The sequence below is a fragment of the Plutella xylostella genome, chromosome 21, assembly GCF_932276165.1.
Source record: "Plutella xylostella chromosome 21, ilPluXylo3.1, whole genome shotgun sequence".
Classification (NCBI taxonomy): Eukaryota; Metazoa; Arthropoda; class Insecta; order Lepidoptera; family Plutellidae; genus Plutella; species Plutella xylostella.
The window spans coordinates 2,840,202-2,863,583 of NC_064001.1; the positions used below are offsets into that span (position 1 = coordinate 2,840,202).

Here is a 23,382-nt window from a genome sequence, read left to right on the forward strand (position 1 = left end):
TGTTTAAAAATATTTGAAATTCGAACAAGGAAGTTCTAAGGAAATATAAATAAAAGCTGAATATCGTATTTAAAATTTATTTTTATTAAAACTACACAGAAGTTTACACCTATAGTCGACCTAAATCCTGAGATAGATCATCAAACAAATCAGGGTGTGCTTGTTATATAATATTTGAATGTTAATTCCAACAAAATTGTACTTAATTAACACTACAGTATGATATAAGCACAGGGCGTTCTATACGGCCGGAGTCACAAGTACATTCGCTATTTCTCAATGAAATCACAAGCTTCTGCCGTAGTCATAATATTTAAATAATAGACAGCAATTAAGAATTAAGGAAGTTTGTAGGAAAGTAAGAATATCATGATGTGTGAAACGTGATGTTACAGAATCTTGCACTATTGACCCCGGCCGTTCGCCCTCCGAGTCTCACTCGCAGGGGCCTGCGAAAACACAGGCTTATTGTATACCATACCTAGATGACTTACATACAAACCTCACTTCACTAAACATTATAAAAAATATTATATTCCTAAACATAATATATTACAGATATTTTCCAACAATATCATAATTCCAATCAAAAATTTACAGTCGGAAATTCTTGTTCCTAATATTTTATGCATCATTTTGACATGTGTATTGACGTCCCGCGTTACTTGAAACTATACATCCGCCACGGCGTGGCCATCGCTCCTGACTGCGACCTACACTCGTATTTACATTCAGATCTCCTCCCCAATACTGCGGACACTATTCAGTACTTCGATACAACGGCACCAACTATTTAACTCTTACATATAAGCCTTGCTTACGTAACAAACAAAACTTCTCAACACTTAACACGTCACTTTGACCTTTGCTTATAAATTAAATTCACTCTTCTACCTATCTCCCTCCCTCCCGCGTCACAACGTGTCGCCTCGACAACGGAAGCCGCAGCTACCTGCCGCCGGCGATAACAAAATAAACCGTACAATCAACATATAAATCAAAAGTCCATCAAAGCTACATTATTCATCGAAGAAATCAGGATTTTACTTTACAATCAATTAACGTTTCCTTGTAACATGCACGGAAAAAATGACATAGACGTTCACAATAAGTTATCTGTAGAGTTGGGGGTTTAGCTCGTGTGAGTGATCTCGGCGCCGGAGATCTGTATGTGCGGCTGAAGCGGGATCTCGGCGGAGTCGGCGGAGGCGTCGGAGCCGGGCGTGCGCAGGCGCCGCGACCAGTCGTCGTCGTCGCGGGCGTCGAGCGAGGCGGGCGAGTCGGCCGACGACGCCGTGGTGCGCTCCATGAGGTCGTCCGTGAGGATGGGCATGGAGGGCATGGAGCGCGCGCCCTCGTCCTCGTCCGTCAGCAGCGGCATGGAGATGGGCGCGGCCGCCTCCTCCTCCGCGTACAGGTCGGGCGGCGGCGCGTAGGGCCCGCCCAGCGCGGGGGCGGCGCGCGGCGCGATGCGCGGGTCGGTCACCGTGATGGGCAGCTCCAGCGTGGTGGGCACGGCGGGCGGCGTGACGCCGATGACGGCCAGCCCCGCCTCCAGGCTGGCGGGCGCCGCCAGCTCCTCGGCGTGGCTCGGCAGCTCGGCCGGCGTCATGATGGGCTGGTGCAGCGTGGTGCTGGTCTCGGACACGCGGCAGTGCCCGGACACGGCCGCGTTGAGCTCGCGGAAGGCGGGCGCGTCGTCGCGCGGCGGCTCGTGGAACACGTCGCTGTTGGCCAGCGCGGCCTCGAGGATGTCGCGCCGCTCGGGCGCCGGCTCGGGCATGGGCACCAGCTGGTTGTTCTCCAGCACCAGCGGCCGGTTGTCGATGGGCGTGAACTGGCCGTTCTCCTCCACGCACAGGTAGAAGGAGCCGGGCAGCGCGCCGAAGTGCTCCCCGGGCACGGCCAGCAGCTGCCCGTCGGCCAGCGCGGCGGGCTCGGCGGGGGCGGGCTCGGGGGCGGGCGCGGGCGCGGGGGCGGGCGGCGCGCGCGAGATGGCGGTGGAGGGCAGCAGCTCCTCGATGTTCTGCAGCTCGCTGTAGGCGGCGGGCGCGGGGGTCACCACCAGCTGGGCCGGCGGCTGGCTGGAGATGGGCGCGAGCGGCGGGATGGCGGGCGCGGGCGTCAGCACGATCTCCTTGGCGGGCGCGATGAGCACCTCCTTCTTCATCTTCTTGGCGGGCGCGGGCGAGCCGGCGGGCCGCAGCGCGCGCATCTTCTGCTTCTGCATGAGCGGCAGCACCTGCTCGTTGGACGTGATGGTGACGGACTTCTGCACGAGCAGCTTGTTGTCGCGCGGCGCGGGGGCGGCGGGGGCGGGGGCCGCGGGGGCGGGGGCGGGGGCGGGGGACTTCTGCACGATCTGGCCGGTGCGCTGCAGGTGCTCGAACTGCGCGGCCGTGAGCTGCATGACGGTGCCGTTCTTCTGCTGCAGGAAGATGAGCGGCTCGGCGCCCGCCTTCTGCACCGGCTTCTTGTGCTCGGCCACGAGGCGCTTGGCGGCGGCCAGCGGCGCGGGCGTGAGCTGCCGCCCGCCCACGATCAGCTGCCCCTTGGACGTGATGATGGCGTTGGTGGGCTTCTGCTTGGCCACTATCCGCGTGGTCTTGGCGGGCGCGTGGGTGACCGCACTCACTATGGTCTGTGGTTTCGGCGCCGCCACAGTTTTCTGCACGTTGGTCACTATCTGGGTCTTCTGCACGGCGGTAGTGGTCTGCGTCACGCGCTGCGTGATCGCTTTGAGTTGCGTCATGTTCGCTGGCTGCTTGTTAGTGGTATTCTGTTGCTTGTTGGGGAACAGCAGCTTCTCGTGCTCGGGCGTGAGCACTATCCGGGACTGCGTGCCCTGCGCGTTGGTGATGATCATGACGGTGCCGCCGGGCGCGGCGTCGGGCGCGGCGGGCAGCAGCTTGGCCGACACGGGCTTGGTGTCGGCGGGCGGCTCGCTGGACTTGGCCACTAGGACATGTGCCTTGCCCGAGTGCGGGTCGATCACTATCTTCTGCGTGCGTCCCTGCCGCGCCGCGCCGCTCGACGGCAGCAGGATAAACTTCTCCGTCTTGCCCGCCGCCTGCCCCACCGACTGCACCTTGGGGGCCTGCGACATTTCCTTTATAGCCTTCGTCGGCTCGGCTTTTGTCATGATAATTTTCTGCTTCCCCGTAGCCTTGTCTATCACCAGCATGGGCTTGGGTCCTCGCATTTTGGACGATTTGGATAAAATGTTAGGTGTAGTCCCTTGTTTGCTCTCATTGGACAAGGAGCTGGTCGGATTCATAACAATAGTTTTAATTTCCGGTTTCTTGGCGGGCATAGTTATAATTTTCTTCTCTGGTTCCGCGACTGTAACCTTAGTTTTAACTGGCGTCTGCACGCGGGCGGGTGCTGGTTGGGCGACGATGTTGCCGTCCGACATGACCATGGGCATCTTCTCGATGTTCTCTGGAGTCAGGATATCATCTGACAGCACTATAGGCATGGAGTTGATATCGAACAGAGCGTCCTCAGTACTCGTCGCCTGTGCTACAGGTTTAGACTCACTCGTGATAGCAACCAAAGAAGTTTGCGGTTTTATTTTCTGCAGTTTCGGAGGAGTATTCACTTTCCTAAGTTTCTGTTGTTGTATGATGATGGTGTTTCCGTCGGCGCCGGCGGGCGTGTCGGCGGTGGCTTGGATCGTATAAGTTTGAACAGTCTTTCCGTCTACTGTAGGTTTATTCGATCGAGATAGAACTATTTTCTCTGCTCGGTTTGCTTCACTGAAGTTGTTAATTATGGTCTTGGCTGGGGCTGTTCGTCTAATTATTATTTTCTGTTTCGGTGACTGCTGAGGTTTACTCTTTAGCGGCGAGAGAGCGACATCCAGATTTAATATTTTCTCTTTATTTTGAACAGAGACTATTTGTTTGGTTGTGATTAATTTGTTAGATATAACTTTGGGTCCGCAAGGTTCTTCGAGCATTTTCAGTAGTTTAGACGATGTCGTTTCAAATTTTGTAGTCTTATTTGTATTCGCGTCACTCTTATTAGCTTCGGACAACATGGCTACCTTTTCTTCGATTGTGTTTTGCGTGTCAATAGAAACGCATGGCTTATCACTTTTGGTAGTAATTATTTTGCCGCCGATGGTAACTTTGGTTTCAGATGCATTTTTCATTTTACGATCGAAAGCTTCCGACATCTGCACTAGCGATTGAGCTGCGAATAAATTCTCGCACTTTTCTTGATCTGTTTCATATCTGGGCTGAACATCCTCAACAACCTCTTCTACTGAGGTTTGAATTTCTTCACTAATATCTGTTTCTGGCTGTGGTACTAGCATCTGATCAGTTTCCATAGGTGTATCATATTTGGTATTCACTTTGAGCAGTGAATCGCCGCAGGTCACTTCATGTTCTGGCTCTTGACTCTCAAATGAAATAGGTTGCGCATTGTTTTCCACATCACTCACGACTTTACTGTTGATAGCAGTAGAAGGGAGGTTCATGAGAGCTTCAGCTACTTGTAGATCAGATTCCGAGGGAACACTTTCTACTACGGATTCAGTTATTACTTCAGTTGCTATGTTGGAATCATCAATTTCCATTTGCTCACTAAATTCATTGATATTTATTTGATTGCCTCCATTGGAATACGTTTCTACAGGAACATTTGAATCTTCTGTTATTACTGTTTCTTCCTCAACTTGTGATTCAGTGGCCTCTTGGACCTCTTCTTCAACATTACCGTTATTTAAATTGTGTTCTATGCCATTACTGTCCCCCATGTAGGTACTGTCGCCTATGTTATTACTGTCAACTATTAAATTGTCAACTTTATCGTCCTCAAATAAGTCTTCAGGCGGATCGTCACTAATATTCTTGGTCATTTGATCGGCTTCCCTTGAAACACTTAATAAGGCGTCCACTGCCGATGCCGTGCTCTCATTCATGTATAAGTTAGGAGTTTTCAATTCAGGCTGAGCCTTAGCTGCTTCATTCTCTATTCTTTCTATTGCCTCTTCAACACTTATAGTTTCCTCAACAACAGACTGCTCATTTTCTTTTAATTCATAATTATCTAATGACTGTTCATTTGAAGTAACATCTTTATTTACTTCAGGGTTTGTGTTATTTTCTACCGTAGGTGTTTCATATGTTTCATCTTCTTCAATACTATATTGCTGTTCTTCCTCTATCTCTTCATATTGTTGTTTGTCTTGACTGTTGTCTTGGTCATGGCCCTCGCAAGTTATAGGTTCCGAATATTCGTTGTTTGTAACTTCTGAAATGATTTCCTTTTCATGTTCGGAAATCTCGCTGTTTTCCACTTCAGGAACTTCACTTCTCTCAACTACTGGAACATCACTTTTCTCAACTTCTGGAACATCACTACTTTCATCTTCAGGAACATTATTTCTATCGACTTCTGGATCATTATTTCTATCAATATCTGGATCATTACTTCTCACAACCTCAGATAGTTCTGGTTTAGTATTTTCTACCGCGTCATGTCTTACTGTTTCTTCTTCACATTCTATCATGGGTGATTCTGTAATGGCCTGGTTATCCACTTCATCGTTCTTTATTTCTTGTACAGGGGGATAACTTACTGAAGCTGAAGGTACACTGATTACATTGGCACTAGCTACTACAGGTGCATTATTTTTATCTTCTGCTTCTATAGAGGACAACACAGAGGAGATATAATCAGCGTTGATTTTATCCTTCTCCGCGAGTTGTGCATATTCTGCCTTCATTTTCTTCAATTGTATTTTAGGTGCTAGTCGCGCCACTTTTACGGACTCCACCGGTGGCGAGTCACGTGCTTCAGGTGATGAGGCCACTTCTGAACCATTGATGTCACTGTCTGTGTTCATTCTCTCTACAGCCGCAGCGTTCAGTTGCTCGGCTACATACTTTCCAATTGCATCTTGGCTTCGAGAGTGTCGACTACGAAAAAACGTTTTCGTTTTAAAAATAGTGGGAGGTTTTTCAGGGGACTTCTCCGCCGATTTAGTCGGTTCATCCGACACGTCGACTTGTTTGTCGGGCGACTTCACGACGGAGGGCTCAGGAAAATTTTCCTCGACTTTAAGGGGTTCGGGGGCCGACGGCAGCTCGGGCACTGTTGTCTTGCTCAGTAGCTCCGCCACCTCTTTAGCCATATCATCTTCATCGATGCTGAGGCTCTTTGTGTCTTCTTTGCGTTTGGGGTTCTTGACGCGGGGTATTTTTCTGCCCGCGTCGGCTTCTTCCGGCCAATCGGGCTCGTCCTCGCAGAAGTCATACTTAGAGTCTGACTCTGGTGCGTCGGGCTCGACGGCGTCTGGTTTCTTCTCGTCGCAGGAGGAGGACTCGCCGGGCACGTGTGCGCGGGGCAGGTCGGCGGGCACGGCGGCGGGCGGCGACTCGGCGGCGACGCCCGCGGCGGGCGACTCGGCCGCCTGCGCCGGCGACGCGCCGTCCGCCTCGTCCGCAGACTCCTCGTCCCAGTCAGCCAGCAGACTGCTCTTTATTTCCTCATCTGTCTTCGTCTTCTTGTTCTCACCCCCAGACTCGTCATCGGCCGATCGCTTCTGACCTTTAGGCTTCTTCGGCTCTTTGTCCGTCTTCTCTTTCTTCGGTCGCCGCACTTTCGGCGTCTTGGACGTGGTGGGGGTGCTCTTAGGCGTCGGTTTCGCTGCGGGTTTCTTGCGCACCGGCGTCGGCGTGTAGGACGAGAACGTGTGGCTGTGCGACTTGTTGTGTAGGATCATGACGTTTAGCCGCGACGTGCTGAAGTTGCAGGCGGGGCAGGCGTAGATGCCGGCCGCGCTGGACGCTAGGGGGGTGGTATTGAGAGGGGTACTTATGGGTTTAGGGGTGGCGTCTGCGGCGGGGGCGGCGGGGGTGTCGGGGGTCGCGGGGGGCGCGGGGGCGGAGGTGGAGGGCGCGGGCTCCGGCGCCGGCGTCTTGGAGCCCTGCAGCAGGATGTGCACCTTGTAGTCGCTGTTGCCTTTGCTCACCTGCAATGTGGAAATAAAATTGCTTTATAAATACTCAATGTTAAAATATTGAATGGACATAATTACGTTTATTGAGGAAATTGTGATACTGAGTACGTAAAATATGATAAAAAATCTGCAAATATCTACTTGGAATCTTGACTAACCTTCGGTCTGGTACTGGTCTGGACTAGTGTTACTTTACGGTTTAAAAATTGAAAGAATAAATCCATTTTCGGGGGTGTTATTGATGTTTCTCAATTGTGTCAAACTGTATCAACTTTATGCAAATATAATCAGTTTATAGTTGATGAATATTCATATGAATATGAAATATTTTATATTTAAATATTCGATATTTTAAAGTTAAATTACCTTTCGTGTCGGTGTAAATACTTGTGGTGTATTTAGTTTGGCACCTCTCCCTGAAAATAAATTAAAAAATGTTTTATGACAAAGAAATAGGTTCTTGATAAGTCTACACGTAGTATACAATACAGGTACACTATTTTCGGCGAATACCAATACAGTCTAAATTAATTCGTTTTAATACATACCTAATTATTTTTATGTTGCCTGTGGTGTGTCATACTGCTGGACAAAGGCCTCCATATGGACAACCCACCGTTTGTGCCTTTTATGTCTCTTGTGTCATCAATACAAGTATCATTACTATACCTAATTATTAGAAGAACAAAGAAGCCATAAACTGATCTACAGTGCATACCTCTCTTTCCCACTGCAGTAGGAGTTTTCTTTGGAGTGTCACCAAAGAGGCCGGCATAGCTCTCCTTCTTAGTCTCTTGGAACTCATCCCGGGAGAGGATGTCCTCGTCTCCTCCGGTGGCGGCCTCCGCTCGCACCACGTCCTCCGGAAACTTCTCCATGTTGCCTTTCTTAGATCTGAACATATCTGCAGGGCAATAACAATATTTATTAATCATGTCTTTCAATAATAACGCATATCTTTTATTGTTTGAATATCTAGGTTTAGGTTTAAACATTTATTCTCATAAGAACATAATATACATTTGTTCACTTAAAATGAGATGTTAATTAATTAACTTAAGTATCTATGTTAGTCCTTAAATAATAATATTTACATTTTTTGCGCATGCAAGTTGTTGAAAGTTATACAATAGTTGTAGTTATAGTTAAATATTTTTGTATTATATTGTGTAGGTTATGTAGCTAAACAAATAATAAGTACTTAGCAGCTATATTACTATTTTATAACAGTGACATTTTTATAAATATAACCCTTTAGCAATTTTTTAAATATAAATGGCGATTTTACATTTTTGATGTCTTTAGGTAATTTGTTGTATATTATATTTCATCGCTTCATTCTTCAGATATAAGTAAGATTAACAATGTAGTCCTTTTAACCTACAGGCAAATCATTCGCACTATTTAAAGATTTCAACTCATTTGAAACTTTTTTTTTTTTTTTTTTTTATTTCACTACCCTCACTTTACCTCGTTTACCTTACCGATTCCGAGCTGCGCTCGCGTCATTCTTTTTTCTTGCGAGGCAACACGCGCACGTATAACCTAAAAACATTATTAAAGTAGCACTCCTTTCTTATTAAAACATGTCTAAAAGAAGTGCAGATGATAAAATTGAGCGTTACAAAGCTAAAATAAGAAAGTTAGAAGAAAAACAATATCGCAAGCGTATTCGGATCATCGATTCATCAGACTCTGAAGAAAAATCTGGTAAGTACTCATATTTTCCTCATTTATAGTGAACAGTGCCAATGTTTAATCGTTTAAGTATAAAAATAAACAGAAATAAACCCTTGGACGGTGGCCACGGGTCACCGCCATGAGATTTTTTTTCTGTGCTGTATCTTGCCATGATGGTGATAGCTGATCACTACGTTGGTAGTTTTTTGACCAAGATGTTAAGCACGGCTTAACACGATGGTACCATATATTTGCCATACGGGCACGTCTACCAAAGTGGGCTTCGATGTTGGCCAAGGGTCATCACGTCGTCACACAAGAACATGAACTTAAAATTACATTAACAACGATTATAAAATGGTTTTTTCGTTCTACCTGATATAATATAGCATATTATACAAGAGTAAAAATCGAAAATTATGTTATTTTTTAGACAACGAGCCACAAACTATCGAAGATGCGGCTGCGCCCGCCGATTTACCGGTTGGAGAAATAGTCGAAGACGTCACATCGGACCACGCTGATCCTGAGCAAGGGCCAATAGCGACACCCGAATTGGACCCGGATATACTTCTCGCCTTAGGAGAAGCTTCCGAAGACACTCCACAGTATGGTGAGAAAATTCACGATAATTTGGCTCGTTTATGGCTTCCCATACTTAGAAAAGGATTAGACAAAGAGGCAAAACAGAAATTAATGAAACAATTTCTTATACCCAACAATTGCTCTCTTCTACATGCACCAAAACTGAATCCTGAAATATCAGCCTTTGCCAGCGAAGCCACTAGGTCGAAAGACAAGAGAGTAGAAGCCGTCCAACAACAGTTGGGATTGGGAATCACGGCGTTAAATAAAGGTTTATCTTTATTGTTGGAACCAGATCACGATAAAGTCCAGGCCATTAAATATCTGAGCGATAGTTCTCGCCTTCTATGTGACTTACATTTTATCGAAACGGAAGCCAGAAAAAAATTTGTTACTCCGGGATTAGACAGATCATTTCTAAGTGTCATCCAAGGAGTCGACCGTGATGAGATGTTGTTTGGAAGCAAACTGCCTGAAAAGATTAAAGCCTCAAAGGCTATCGAAAAACAAGGTCTGCAGATAAAGAAGGTGACGGCAGCGGCCCCCAAGGCGACTTCTTCTACGTCATCGCAGCCTAGTACAAGCAACTATCGGGGTCGACCCCAGGGAAACTGGAACTACCCCTCTCGATACCCATCAGCCCGGGGCGGGAGGGGGGCACCGAGGAGGACGGCGCCAGCGGGCCGTCCGGCGGGCCGCCCAGCTGCATTGCAGCCCCAGTCGAAGCCATCGTACCAGAGCAACCGACAGCGTGCTCCCACGCACCAACAGTAGAGGTAGGTGTTCATGCAGGACGAATACAACACTTTTATGACTGTTGGCTAAAAGTCACAAGTAATCCAGTTGTACTCCAATGGATCCGTGAAGGATACCATATCCCATTCTGCTGTACAGTCAAACAAGGACGTACCCCGTTGTCACTTAAAGATGACCCAGAAATGTCTCTGGCTATTAAAAAATTGCTTGACTTAGGAGCTATTACTGTATGTAAACATTCTGATGACCAATTTGTTTCAAGTATATTCCTAGCACCTAAGTCGAATGGTGGCAAACGATTTATCCTAAACTTGAAACGGCTAAATAAATTTATTGCCACTACTCATTTTAAAATGGAAGACCACAGGACAGCCGCTAAACTTATTCCGAAGGACGGGTATTTAGCTACAATTGACCTTAAAGAATCGTATCTTTTGGTCCCGATGTCGGAAAAGCACAAAAAATATTTGCGTTTCCAGTTTGGTCAAAAAACTTACCAGTTTAACGCTCTGCCCTATGGTCTTTCAGTAGCACCTCGAGTTTTCACTAAAATTATGAGGGAAGTAGTAAATCACTTAAGACATCGTGGCTTTAAATCTGTCATATTTTTGGACGATTTGCTGTGTGTAGGTGACTCATATGAAGAATGTAATCTTAATGTTACCGAGACTATAAATTTACTCAAATGTTTAGGATTTGTGATAAATTATGATAAGAGTGTTTTAGTTCCCCAGAAAGAGTGTAAATTCCTAGGCTTTATGTTTAATACATCTAGTATGTCAATCTATCTTCCTATAGATAAGAAATTAAGAATATTGGACTTAGTTAAAAAACACTTGAAACTGCCAATTTGTACTATAAGAGAGGTTTCTCAGTTGATAGGCACCCTTACATCCGCTTGTCCAGCAATTAAATATGGCTGGCTTTATACAAAAGAAATCGAACGTCAAAAGTATTTAGCACTCAAAAAAAGTAATAGTTGTAATGTTAATATCTAAAATATGTTCTGTATGCTGCCATCTAGTGTAGAAAATATGTACCTACTACTGTTTTTACTTTTTAAATAAATGTCAGTCGTTGCTCCGCCATTACGAAAAACGTTGTTTTATTATAGGTTATGGGCCTTACGCTCATAATTTCGCGATAATCAGTTGTTTATTCTGCATAATTTGGAAGTTAAAGGACTATATTATAGTGATAGACTGTTATTATTTCGCCGTATTATCGCAGTGTACGAGAAAAGTGAATCGCAACAATGAGCGCGAACTATCTTGTGAATGTGCCGAAGCTTACGGGGCGCGATAACTACAGTGAATGGTGTTTCGCAGCGGAGAATTTCTTAATTCTTGAAGGCATGAAACATTGTGTGAAGCCAGAGAAAAATCAAGAGATTAAGGCCGCAGATGACGAAAAAACCAGGGCGAAATTGATTATGACAATCGACCCGTCATTATACGTCCATGTGAAAACTGTTAAATCATCCAAAGAATTATGGGACAAGCTGAAACAATTATTCGATGACAGTGGATTTTCGCGAAGGATAAGTCTATTAAGGAATTTGATTTCGATTCGCCGAGAGAATTGCAGTTCGATGACGTCGTATGTGACGCAGATTATTGATACAGCACAAAAACTCAGCGGAACAGGTTTTGAAATCGACGATTTATGGACAGGATCATTGCTATTAGCAGGATTGCCTGATCGTTTTTCCCCTATGATCATGGCAATCGAGCATTCCGGCATTCCTATAACGGCAGATTCCATCAAAACCAAATTGTTGGATATGGACTTGTCAAGTCATGACGAGAGTGAAGTTAGCGGTGCTTTCGCTACTCAATCAAAAAAGAAAAACAACACTAGTTTGTCTATGGCCAGAAGAAGCAATGTCGATGGCACGTCAATGTCAAATGCATCAAATGTCAAACAGATAAAATGCTATCGCTGTAAACAAGTCGGTCACTACAAAAATCAGTGTAAAAACGAAAATAACTCGTCAAATCAGAAAAATAAGGAGAGAATGCAGTCAAATGCTTTTAGCGCAGTGTTTTTGAGTGGAAATTTTAACAAAAATGAATGGTATATCGACTCGGGCGCAAGTGTACACCTCACAGCTAATGAAAGTTGGGTTATGAATGCACAGTATGAACAAAACAGAGAAATTGTTGTTGCTAACAGTGAGACGGTGTCAGTTTTGTGTTCTGGCGATGTGAAAATTACGACTACAACAGAAAAACATGATTACGACATTGATGTACGCAACGTACTATGTGTACCAAGTCTGACGACAAACTTGCTATCAGTAAGCCAATTGATAATGAATGGCAACAGAATCTCTTTTAACAAAAGTGGTTGCTCAATATACAATAAAAATAATGAATTGGTAGCAACAGCAGCGTTGGTCAACGGTGTGTACAAGGTTAATCTGCAAAAACAAGTTGGTTTAGCAGCATCAGTTGTGTCAGGAGTAACATGGCATCGCAGATTAGGACACGTAAATAAAGATTATTTGAATCAGATGAAGAACGCCGTGCAAGGTATGTCACTTGATGAAAAAGTTGACATTAGTAAATCTTCTTGTTCGACTTGTTGTGAAGGAAAACAGTGCCGGTTACCCTTCAAGAGCACAGGTCAGAGAAGCAGTAATCTACTAGATATTGTCCATACAGATATCTGTGGACCTATGGAGAATCAATCAATAGGTGGATCCAGATATTTCTTGTTGTTGGTTGACGATCACAGTCGGATGACATTTGTTTATTTTCTGAAACACAAGAATGAGGCTTTGAAGTATTTCAAGATTTTTAAAGCTCAAGTGGAAAATGAAACAAAGAGAACAATCAAAGTATTAAGAAGTGATAATGGGCTGGAATATTGTAGTAAAGAATTTGAAGATTACCTGAATAGTTATGGTGTGAAACATCAGAAGACCAATCCATACACACCACAACAAAATGGATTGTGTGAACGATTCAACCGCACAATAGTAGAAAAGGCGAGATGTCTACTATTTGATGCAGGTCTAGGTAAAGAGTTCTGGAGTGAAGCCACAAATACGGCAGTATACTTGCAGAATCGAATTGTGGCAGCAGCATTAAACAATAGAACTCCATATGAGCTGTGGACTGGCACAAAACCAGATATAAGTCATTTAAGAATCTTCGGCAGCACTGTAATGGTCCATGTTGCAAAAGAAAAGAGGAAGAAATGGGACAAGAAGTCGACCAAATGTATTCTCATTGGATATCCAGATAATATAAAGGGATACAGAGTATATAATCCAAAAACAAGGACTGTAACGACGAGTAGAGACGTGATCATCATAGAGAAAGAATCAAATCCTGAACGTCTCATTGAAGTGCAAGTTCAGAATGTTGATTCAGTGGGGGATAGAAAGGAATCAGATGATCCCGAACAACCAGAAGAATCAACATCTATCCAGAGTTCGCCTGAAAACAGTATGTCAAACGTTCAAAGCGACTACGAGGATGCAGACAGCACAGAGGATGCAGACAGCACACTGGAAGAGGTTCAAGAAAATATCCCACAAGGACGGCCTACACGGACAAGGAAGGCACCAGAGAGATTTGGGTTTTCAAACCTGTGTGTAGATGGTGAGAAATATGATGATGCAGCAGGCTTGTCGCTGCATGATGCCTTGAATGGACCAGAGAGGGAGCAGTGGCAGTCCGCAATGCAAGAAGAGTTACAGTGTTTTAAAGACAATGATGCGTGGGAGTTGAGTGACGCTCCGAAAGATGTTAGAGTTGTACAGTGCAAGTGGGTGCTTCGTAAAAAGTATGACAGTGATAATAAAGTTCGTTTTCGTGCGCGATTAGTGGCTAAAGGTTTTTCGCAAATTGAAGGTGTGGACTTTACAGAGACATTTTCTCCCGTAGTGAGACATACAACTTTGAGGTTACTTTTTGCACTGTCAGTAAAACTAGATTTAAATACTACGCATCTTGATGTAACAACTGCTTTCTTGAACGGTACTCTTGAGGAAACTATTTATATGCAGATACCAAAAGGTTTTTCTGAAAAAACTAATAATGGTCAGGTACTAAAATTAAAAAAGGCCATTTATGGGCTAAAACAGTCCTCAAGAGCATGGAATAAGAAAGTAGATGAGTGTCTATTAAGTATGAATTATACTCGATCGAAAATAGAACCATGTATGTACACAAAAATGCAAGGTAAATTGAAAACCATTGTTACATTGTTTGTAGATGATTTCTTTATTTTTTCAAATGATGTTGCTGAGACAAATAATTTGAAGCAAATGTTAGCTAGTCAGTTCAAAATTAAAGACTTGGGAGAAATAAAGAAGTGCCTTGGTGTAAATGTAAATTTCAATAAATCAGAGCAAACCGTGACATTAAGTCAGAAAGATTATATTGATCAGCTGTTGTATAAATTTAATATGAGTGAATGCAAACCTATACAGACTCCAATGGAGGTGAAATTAAATGTATCTAATAATGAACACTGTGTAGATAAGTTTCCATATCAGCAAATCATAGGAAGTTTAATGTATTTGGCTGTATTGACTAGACCTGATATTGTGTTTACAGTAGCTTTTTTAAGTCAATTTAATAACTGCTATTCCAAAGAGCATTGTTCCTATGTAAAGCGATTATTAAGATATTTGAAGTGTACTAGAAGTTATGGTTTGAAGTATTCAGCTGAAGGAAATTCAATGTTAGAAGGTTTTGTAGATGCTGATTGGGGAGGTAATGTAATTGATAGGAGATCATACACTGGAATCTGTTTTACATTATCAGGTTGTGTAATATCATGGGAAACAAAGAAACAGAAAACTGTTGCGCTATCTAGTAGTGAAGCCGAGATTTAGCTCTAAAGGCCACAAAAAAAATATTTTTGTATTTTTTGGATGTATCATTTTCGATAAAATCATGAAATAGTAAAAAAGTGCTGATGACGTCATGCATCAGGTGCGATGCATTTTGATGATCAAAGCCTATAGATTTAAAAACAAAGTAACTGTCACTTTCATTTTTGATTGACGTTGACGTTTTATCGTGACGTTGTTGTTTATTTGGGTCATTTTCATTAATTCTGTTCTAACACTTTCTGACTATTTTTTTTATTTATTATTAAGACATGACCTCTATATAATATGTCCCAGAGCATGCCACCGCCTACACAGCTGAAAAAATGCTTCTGCTTATTTTTTTACATGGTAAGTACCTACTTTCCATCATCAGAAATATCAAGGTCATTTGAAAATGACCCATTTGTTGGTTGGCATGTAAACAAAGTTTAAATGTCACTTGTCAGTGTCATTTATGTTTTTTTTCGAGACTCAGGCAATAGACAAAAATAAAAATTGAGCCTAATATTTGACGTCACTTCCGGTTTTAAAAGAATTAACTTTAAAGTTAAAAATAACATGCAAAAATTTATGTATATGAGGAATTATAAAAATTTATAACAACGGATGAAAATGTTATGTTTTTATTTTTAGGTGTTGTAATATATTTTGAGTAAATGAAATAACACCGCTATAATCTATAGTTATTAAAATCTATTGTGTAATTACCGTATTATTAGTAATTATTTAATAAAATGAAAAAATGTGACGGTTAGTATGAATTAATTTCTGTTTTGTTACCATTCTTGGGGCCTAAATAATTAATTAAACTTTAGGTATTCTTTCAATTTAATGTATTTAAAGGAAAGCCACAGTCTTCTTAAATGACATTATCAAGGGAAAAAAGTCGTATATTCTTTAGAAATCAGTAAAAAATTCAATAATGTCTCAGTTTTGTTACCACAGTCAACAAATCAAGAATTATTGTTAATGCCTGAGGCGTAATTTAAACAACAACACATTAAAAACTTTTACATAGGTTGGGGAATAACTAATATTAAATAATTAGAACCAAATAAATTAAAAAAGTAAAGAGTTTTAAACAAAATAGTACAAAATTTTCGAACAAAATGCAGGGACAGCTACAAAACTGACCGTAACAAAATAGTTGGGCTTGGTTTACATGGCACCAGCACAAAATTTGAACATGATGAATCTAAAACATGAGCCCAATTTTACATGAAATTCACTTCAAACAAATAAATTAAAAAAGTAAAGAGTTTTAAACAAAATAGTACAAAATTTTCGAACAAAATGCAGGGACAGCTACAAAACTGACCGTAACAAAATAGTTGGGCTTGGTTTACATGGCACCAGCACAAAATTTGAACATGATGAATCTAAAACATGAGCCCAATTTTACATGAAATTCACGTTAAACCTATTATGAAGACATAATAGGTTTAACTCTAAACTGGGTTATATCGCTCGAAAAAACACATTTATAACAAAAAATATCAATAAATAAACAGTCATAGCAATCCGACTTCCGTTATTAAAGTCGCCATGTAAACCTGTCGATTTCGTTACTTTTTCGTTCCAACTATATGTTACCGTACCCTCAGTAACAAAACCGAAGTAACAAAACACGCCCACCTAACCTTTGAAAAAATATATTAGCCGTTCAGTTACTAGCAGTGATAAACCAAATACCACAATTTGTTTAGCATTAACCATGCGTTTATATATTAATTTATCGAAAGAAATGTGTTAATAAATAAATGATTAAGTTAGTAACAAACCTGACGACAAATTTGGTCACAGTTCGACCGGTAATAGAGACAGTCTCACTGAGCTACCCACGGAGGCCTTTTTCATTTTTTAAGCCGGCAATCTCTAATATGTTAGTATTGCCATATTTTAAAAACGAAAAATAAGCATTTGGTAAATTGTCTATAGGAAAAAAAGCGGTAACAAAACCGACATTTTCGGAAGTATCAAAATTAGGGCCGCAATTGTTTTCGATTTAAAAATATAAAACTGCTATTATTCGCACTTTTAATGATGTCAAACGATAATTATTTAGTAGATCTTCCATTAAAACCACTCCAAAAGTTCGGCTACTTAGAAAATTTTTGAATAAATTGAGCTTAAAGTTTCATTTTATGCTGGGGACAGGGCAAAATCGTGGGTCACGACTTCTTAAAATATTTTTGTAAAATTCAGTTTAAGCAGGATTTAATTACATTTTAGTTTTAAATATAGTCAATAAGTTATATTTTCAATTAAAAGTCATTTTTTACCAATATAAGGAAAGAAATCCCTGCAAATAAATAAAGAAGTTGAGGGACATGCCAAAATGGCCGTTGTTATAAATTTTTATAATTCCTCATATACAAAATAAAAAAATACGGGTCCACTAATTTTCTATAAACTTTCCGAATAACTAATAAAAATATAGGGTAAAGAAAATGAAATGTTGTCCATTTATTTGAGAAATTTGTTATATGAAATAACACAAAAAATGTATACTATTGATATTTTCAATGATAATCAAAGTGCGCAAAAGTTAACTGTTAATCCAGTTTTCCACAAAAGAACCAAACACATAGATATCAGATACCATTTTAGTAGAGAATGTGTAACTAATAAAATTGTAAATGTGAAATATTTGCCAACGGCTGAAATGCCTGCCGATCTATTCACTAAGGGTTTATGTTCTGTTAAACATTATAAATTTTTAAATAGATTAGGTGTGCAAATTGTGTAATTTATGTTTGGACATATTATTAGATATAGTGGGGGTGTTGTAATGTTAATATCTAAAATATGTTCTGTATGCTGCCTGTGCTGCCATCTAGCGTAGAAAATATGTACCTACTACTGTTTTTACTTTTTAAATAAATGTCAGTCGTTGCTCCGCCATTACGAAAAACGTTGTTTTATTATAGTTACGAAACTAAAGTTAGGCTACCCGATACTATTTTGCCCGACTTACGTTGGTGGGAACAAAATATTATGAATTCAGAGAACTCTATGAGGCCCGATGAAAACTTCAAACTTGAAATTTTCTCTGATGCATCTAGGACAGGCTGGGGGGGCTATTGTAATGGCAGCAGGGTTCATGGGAGTTGGAAGCAGGACGAACTCGTTTCCCACATCAATTATTTAGAATTATTAGCTGTGTTTCTGTCACTAAAATGTTTTGCTAAAAGTATGTCACACTGTTCTTTACTTTTACGTATAGATAATACAACTGCCATCAGCTATGTTAATCGTATGGGTGGAATTCAGTTCCCTCATTTAAATAAGCTAGCCAAAGATATATGGCAATGGTGCGAGATGCGAAGGATTTGGCTTTTTGCTTCTTACATTAACACCAAAGAAAATAAAGAAGCAGACCAAGAATCACGAAGATTAAACTGTGACACAGAGTGGCAACTATCACAGTGGGCTTTCGAACACATAGTTGACACTTTTGGCCAGCCAGAAGTAGATCTGTTCGCATCTCGAACTAATGCCAAGTGTAGCAGGTTTGTTTCATGGAAACCGGATCCCGATGCAAGCGCCGTAGACGCTTTTACGATATGCTGGGGTACTTCTTTTTTCTACGCATGCCCTCCTTTTTCAGTAATTCTGAGATGCTTAAGAAAAATAGTTACGGACAGAGCCACTGGTATATTTGTTTTCCCTTACTGGCCCGGTCAACCTTGGTTTCCGCTTCTAAAAAAGATGCTTGCTTCAGAAATCATTTTTTTCCAACCTCACGTCGATCTTTTGCAATCCTATTCCAGATCAGTCCACCCGCTGCACCAGAGCCTTACCCTGGGGGCCGCGAAGCTCTCAGGATTGCCTTCTTAAAACGAAATACCCCACCTGTGGCTCTTGATCTAATGCTTTCGTCCATATCAAGCAATACGTTGAAACAATATTCAGTGTCATTTAAATTATGGTGGGAGTTTTGTGTACATAGACAAATAGATATATTTAATCCATCAATCCTCATGATCTTGACCTTTTTAAGTGAGCAATTCAATCTAGGGTCTTCCTATGGCTCTATTAACAGCCACAGGTCAGCTTTATCATTGCTCCTGGGAAGTAACATTGGCTCGGATGAAACCATAAAGAGACTCCTGAAGGGTATTTATAAACAGAAACCCTCGCGCCCTAAATATTCAAGCACATGGAATCCTGATATAGTTCTTAATTATTTATCTGGGTTGTTCCCTAATACAGAAATCAACCTTGAAAAATTAACTAGGAAAATGGTGACATTGTTAGCACTTTGTACTGCACAAAGAGTTCAAACCTTATCGTTAATAAAAATGTGTAATATTTCAAAAACCAACACTGGATTAAAGATATCTATCACTGATATTATTAAAACCTCAGCTGCAGGACGAGAACAACCAATTTTGTTTCTTCCGTATTTCATAGAAAACCCTAATATTTGCCCGGCTTCTACTATAAATGATTACATGGACGTAACATCACAACTTAGACCTGTAAATATAGACAACTTGATTATTTCATTTAAAAAGCCGCACAAGCCGGCTTCATCTCAAACCCTAAGTCGATGGATCAAGCAGACGCTGGCGGAGAGCGGCGTGGACGTGTCTGTGTTCAGTGCGCACAGCACGCGCCACGCGGCCACGTCCGCGGCGGCCGCGCACGGCGTCTGCATCGACACCATTAGGAAGACGGCTGGCTGGACCAGTTCGTCTCAGACCTTTGCCAGGTTTTATAATCGTCCCATCACGGACAATAGCGCATTTGCGAGATCTGTGTGTTCGGTATCAAATATTGAGAACAATACTTAACTAGTAAGTTTAAATGTTAAGTTGGTATAATGTACTTAATCAAGCAGTTATGTTATAATGATTATAGATATGTAAAATTTGATTACAAGAAACTATGTTATCATATTTATTATATAAAATTTTGCGAAGACTGATTGAAGATACAATTAAACCTTTTCTATTGCTTAAAAAATATTTAGTTTCATTTATTTACTAAATAATACCAATCATAGATAACAATTTACTCTCTGAACATCTACATTGTTAATCTTACTTATATCTGAAGAATGAAGCGATGAAATATAATTGATGATCAAACGAACTTCTAGAAGTGAAGTTCGATCGATATTATATGAATCGCTTCATTCGAAGATATAAGGTTCCCTCCCACCCTTATAACCCATAGCTTATAGAAAGAATACATAGAAAAGCTTTAATTACTTATTATGGAGAATCTTTAAAGAAATGACGCGAGCGCAGCTCGGAATCGGTAAGGTAAACGAGGTAAAGTGAGGGTAGTGAAATAAAAAAAAAAAAAAAAAAAAAAAAGTTTCAAATGAGTTGAAATCTTTAAATAGTGCGAATGATTTGCCTGTAGGTTAAAAGGACTACATTGTTAATCTTACTTATATCTTCGAATGAAGCGATTCATATAATATTGATCGAACTTCACTTCTAGAAGTTCGTTTGATCATCAATAATAATATCTACCAAAGAACCAATAACTCTTTCAGTACACCAGTTTTTTGAAGGATCATCATAAACAGGCAAAAATAGTGTTGGATGCTCTTGTGACAGTTGCACCAACAACTTGTAGTTGGATTAGAACAAAGTGTTGTGCTCCATAGGAGGGGACTATATGATAATCATAACCTGATGATGTATTATTAAGTAATGAGGAATGTTACCCACTCAGCTCGGCCATCATTATGTATTTTAAATGCATAAAGACAGAGCATTTTGTATCACACTCTATCACTGGCTAGCTTGGACAGGTATAAGTAACAGCTATAATTTTACATCACACATAGATTGTTATTCCAAAACACAGAATCAAAAGTTAAACATTGTAATGTTTCCTTACCAAGTCCTTTCTTGATAAATTCATCTTTACGGCTGCAGTTGTATTTGTATATGGCATTGATATTCTTCACATATTCACTGTAACAAACAAATATTACAATAAATAAACATTAAATTTGTGCAGAAAATAAAAGCTGCATACCCACCTTTGCTAAGCTAGATACTAATTGAGTAGTGAGCAGTATGCAAGAAACACCCGGCGCTGACATGTACCAATGAGTTCTTTTAACTTAAGTACAATGTATACCATCGCTCTTATGGTGAAAGAAAACATTGTGAGGAAACCTGCATATCTAGATCTAACACATCTACATATGTGAACTCACCAACCCGCAGTGGACCAGCGTGGTGGGAAATGGTCCAAGCTTAGGAAGGCAGTTTAGACCTTGGGGATATGCACAAAGGTTCCACTCGAGAGAGCCTGGTGCAGGTACTTACACCCCCACAGAGAATAGAATAGAATAGAATAGACCACATCCTTGTGATATACATATTTATTGTAAAGTTTATAATCACAATTACAAAATGACATAATGGTGCAGTGTCTTATATGAAGTGATACAAAACCAATAATCAAAAGTGAAGGCAAACAACAAAATATTAATAAAATATATCAACTAGGGCCCCGGGCGGCTAAAGTGCCTCTCCGAGTATTGAAGTAACCCTGGAATATCAGAAAAGACTGGCTAATCCGCTCAGCAGTGACAAACCCTATTTCAGCTTTAATATTTGTTACCAAACACGCTATGTAGATGACCACCATGAATAAATCTGTATAGTTTATAAATTTTAGAACAAGTAAATTGAAGCCCCTACCTAGGTCTATTTAATAACATCCACCATTGTCACCATCAAAAATACTATAAAACTTGAATATCAGTAGCTTAGGGTCTGTAATTTTACACAAAATGCTACCATTTTGTATGAACTACTGTAAATATGCAAATGGCACCATATTGATATCATGATGATTTTTTTCATACAGCTATAGTTATGTAAATAAAAAAATCACAGGATCAGTAGCTCTATGTGAACAAAGACAGGGTGTGTAACATACACTACATTCTATGCATTCCAAGAAAGTTGTATTGTTTTTCAGGTTATGTTTGGTATACTTACAATGTATCTTCCTGAAAGAATTTTACCACAGCAATGGGTGGTTTCCGAAAAGATGGCAATACGTCAGGGGGGAGCTTTTCAGCGCCCACCACTTCTCCCGGCCACCAGCATGATCCTAATTTCACCCACACCACTTCACTGTCCAAATACTGAATTTCAGTTTGTTCACACATCACTGTTCAGGTGAAATGCACGACCATATTATTATATAGCAAAGTCAGTCATAGGGTGAGGAGGTCTACACCTGGGCATCAATCCGGAGTCCCTGATTTTATAAAAGTTTTTACATTCTTACAGCACCAGTTTATATTCTCCGATTTCAAAGTAATAGATCCTGTATTTAATTGTCAAAACAGTAGCAAAATATTGGTAGTAAATAGTATTTGCCGACTACTACGAAATTATTCCCATGGTTTCTGTAGTTGGTAGCACTGATTTGACAAATTGGTTTATGGTCAAAGCAATATCTTTTATATAATAAATAGTTTTTATCATGATATTTCTCATAATTTTTGAATTAAAATTGTTTTAATATTTATTTTTATCTTTAAAAAATCAATTAATTTCATCTACTTTTCTAATTTGCGTACTAAATAATTAAAGATTACGTTTTGACTAACCGGATGCCCAATCACAAAGAACAGCGTCAGCATATACCAACATCTAGAAGTTAAAAAAAATGTTGCCTGTAAGAAATAAAAAATAAAAACCATAGACAATTTTCACTCATTGTCTATGCATTAGTGATGTCTATTTCTTTCAATAAAATTTACGATTAATCGTAAATTCCGTAATCTTTAAGCTTATCTTAAAAAATGCTCATAATTAAATTATACTCGCGATCATATTTTAATAATTTTCTTGACAAATAAACTGTATAATTTAATTATTTATCAAACATATTGATAAGAAATAGAAAAATTGTAACATCGCGACAGCAGCGACATCTAGCGTCCAGTAGATAAAACTTCCAAACTTATAGCGAAGTTCGTGGAGTAGGGAGCTATTCTATGCACAAATACTACTCGCGACTATTATGCAACACGGAAGAGAAGGAGTTACCTCATTGAACATTAGATGTAACTTCGCAGCTAAGTTATTTGCGTTCTACTGGTAAAATTTTATGAACTTCGCACCAGCTGACAAGCGATACACCACCAGTCCACCAGTCAGTTGACAGAGTGCTCAAGTGCAAGTGACAAGGTGCGACACCTCTTCAACCACACGTTTTTAACGCAGGTGGCTGTGCTGTGCCGGTTTGCCGCGACAACCACTTAAAAATATGCAAACCGTAGGATGGTTTGCATATTTTTAAGTGGTTGTCTATTCCTTCATTCAAACATCGGCTAGCTAGGAAATGAACTCGGTGCCAAAGACTAGTGTAGGTAGCTACTTACCAATCCGATAGACTACGATATACGAAGGGCATAGGTAAAGGAGTAAGTACCTAGGTACTAATTATTAAATTAAACAACAGTCGTTTTTACTTTGTTAAGTACATTTTAATGTAAAAACACAGTAAAAAATATATACCTAAGGAGTACCTAACTAGTCTT

The 23,382-nt window shown here is 40.7% G+C and overlaps 1 protein-coding gene across 1 annotated transcript; it reads right to left on the minus strand.

The window, feature by feature from the left end:
- Window positions 1-66: 66 nt before the first annotated feature.
- On the minus strand, window positions 67-22,272 carry LOC119693185 (titin). Its single transcript, XM_038115924.2, has 5 exons — window positions 21,827-22,272; window positions 20,709-20,785; window positions 7,692-7,877; window positions 7,340-7,389; window positions 67-6,985 (listed from the first exon to the last, which is right to left on the minus strand). Exons 1-5 carry the CDS (start codon window positions 21,997-21,999, stop codon window positions 1,133-1,135), a joined length of 6,339 nt encoding a protein of 2,112 aa, XP_037971852.2. The 5' UTR covers window positions 22,000-22,272; the 3' UTR covers window positions 67-1,132.
- Between the last annotated feature and the right edge of the window lie 1,110 nt (window positions 22,273-23,382).